The sequence below is a fragment of the Mus caroli genome, chromosome 10 (assembly GCF_900094665.2).
Source record: "Mus caroli chromosome 10, CAROLI_EIJ_v1.1, whole genome shotgun sequence".
Taxonomy (NCBI): Eukaryota; Metazoa; Chordata; class Mammalia; order Rodentia; family Muridae; genus Mus; species Mus caroli.
In genome coordinates, this window is record NC_034579.1 from 39,425,375 (window position 1) to 39,427,746 (window position 2,372).

The 2,372-nt window shown below is 43.4% G+C and overlaps 1 protein-coding gene across 1 annotated transcript in view; it reads right to left on the reverse strand.

Annotated features, from left to right (window-relative positions):
- Positions 1 to 2,372, reverse strand: part of Qrsl1 (glutaminyl-tRNA amidotransferase subunit QRSL1) — a 26,196-nt gene that overhangs the window by 17,519 nt on the left and 6,305 nt on the right. Inside the window, exons 2-4 of the mRNA XM_021174674.2 lie at positions 1,557 to 1,716; positions 969 to 1,067; positions 47 to 143 (exon numbers count right to left, since the gene is read on the reverse strand). Coding sequence (XP_021030333.1) covers positions 47 to 143; positions 969 to 1,067; positions 1,557 to 1,716 — 356 coding nt within the window. The remainder of the gene's footprint in view (positions 1 to 46; positions 144 to 968; positions 1,068 to 1,556; positions 1,717 to 2,372) is intronic.

A 2,372-nucleotide genomic window follows, 5' to 3' on the forward strand; every position in this document is an offset into this window, starting at 1 on the left:
AAATAAATCTTTAAAAAAAAAAGAGAGGAAAATTTCATTTACTTACCCCATAGCAAACTCATCTAAATTTGTTTTCCCCATGAGTAGAGCACCCTGATCCAACAGCTTCTGAACTACTGTAGCATTGTAAGGTGGTACGTAACCTAAAGAATAGTATTTTATTACGTGAGAGAAAACAACGAATAGGAAGCACGATTTTAAGTCTGAATTCAACAGTTACTATTAGAGGGTAAGCTATTCCTAATTTAAATAGCAGGTCCACCTCTACCTCTACCACCACCACCGCCGCCACCACCTATAGATTGAAACAAACAAAAACCCCTCGAGCCTATATTCTAAAACACACTGTGGTAGCCGGGCGGTGGTGGTGCACGCCTTTAATCCCAGCACCTGGGAAGCAGAAGCAGGGGAATTTCTGAGTTCAAGGCCAGCCTGGTCTACAGAGTGAGTTCCAGCAGCCAGGGCTACACAGAGAAACCCTGTCTCGAAACAACAACCACCACAACAACAAAATCTAAAACACACTGTGTTCTATCTAAGTTTTGGTGGGCAGCATTCTGAGTACCTTTTCTTTCTCCACTTATTTTTCCTTTTAGGATCCAAATATTTAGGTAAACATTTTTGTTTGCAGCCTGATAAGTTAAAGAATAAAACTAAGGGTTACCACACAGTTCTAAGAGATGGCGAGCAGGTGCTGATGGGCTCTCAGTGTCCTCAGGAGGAATAACGCCTGCCAGGACCAAGCCCTCCTCACAAGGCTCCTACACTTCGCAAGCAGTACTCACTGATGTGGCTGGTGATCGCCTACAGATTCTGTAGGTAATGAGCAAGCACTGAAGAGGCAGTAGTCTATTCTCAGTGCTTCCCACAAGGTTGTAATTAAGCTCTGGTTATCTTAAAGCGTCTGTATTTTATCTTTAAGTGTGAAAAACGCCCATCTTTATATCAAAGTTGTAATCAGACTTTACCTTTTAACATATTTGATGCACACGTTGTCTCAATGCCAGTTGTGCTAAAGTTGTCTTTCACAGCGACAGGAATTCCATCTAAATCTCCAAGAGACTGACCTGCATTTAAAAGCACAAGGGGGGATGGAAACATGGCTCAGTATGTTGGAGTGCCAGCATGGCCACATGACATATGCCTGCCTGTAACCACAGTGCAGTGAGAGGTGAGGACAGGATGGTCACTCTGGTTTACTGGCCTTAGGATGGAGAGTGACCCATGAGGGCTCCACATACACACACATGAACACACACATGAACACACACATGAACACACACAGATGAACACACACATGAACACACACACACACACACACACACACAGTGCAAGAGAGCTCTATAAGAATGATATCATTTTTTGAAATGAAGCTTCAGAAATCAAGTTTACACTGGAAATTATTACAGAGAGGCACTGCATAGCACTTACACTAAACAGCTCAGGACCAGTTCTTTAACCAAGAGGGACTGCTTTGAGTTTAAAGCTTTACTTACTGAGAGACACACCTCTCGAGATAGATCAGTGAAGTACAATTGGACATAATTTACATTTACCTTGCTTGTATCTTTTCTCCGATTCTTCAGCTTGCTTTAAAGCGACCTCTTCTGATACAGTAATGTAAGCATTTAAATACTTGGTTTTCTTGATGAGGGAGAGACAGTTCTTGCAGAGCTCTGTTGGTGTAACCTGGCCCTGCTTCAGTGCCGCAGAAACCTACAGTGTGGATAATTAAAAAACAAAACAAAACAAAACAAAACACTTTTACAGATTCTGTACAAAGTCCAACTCTGTAAAAGTCCAAATCCTGTACCAAGGGAGCTGCAAGCAACAGACACAATGTAGAGGTGAGGCCTGGGTCAATTCTAGAGACCACGCATAGCGTACGCTTGGACAGGGCAGAGAGCAAAGGGCAGCACTGAGCACAGAGGAGGGGAACAGTGGGCGCAATCCTCCCCACCCTCCACTCCTTTTGTTCCTAAGCAGGGTTGGGCAAGCAACAGCAACAGTTTAGGTGAGGGCTCGCAGACCTGAGGCAGTTGAGGGCAGCCTGGGTACAAGATGGGCAGGGAGAATAAGTTCCGGAAGTAGCTTCTGTAACCCAAGGGGTACCCAGTGAAAAGGAAGTGCCCAGTCTTTGTATCTACTGAGGATTTCAGATAAAACATACCGGGTGCTAAGAAAAAGTGCACATACATATGATATACATACATACATAGTATCGTTTATAAACTCAGACTTTCTGTCTTTTTTATGCATTAAGAAAGATGGTGTGGGGCTCAGAACTGAACAAAGAATTCTCACCTGAGGAATACCGAATGGCAGAGAAGCACCTGAAAAAATGTTCAACATCCTTAATCATCAGGGAAATG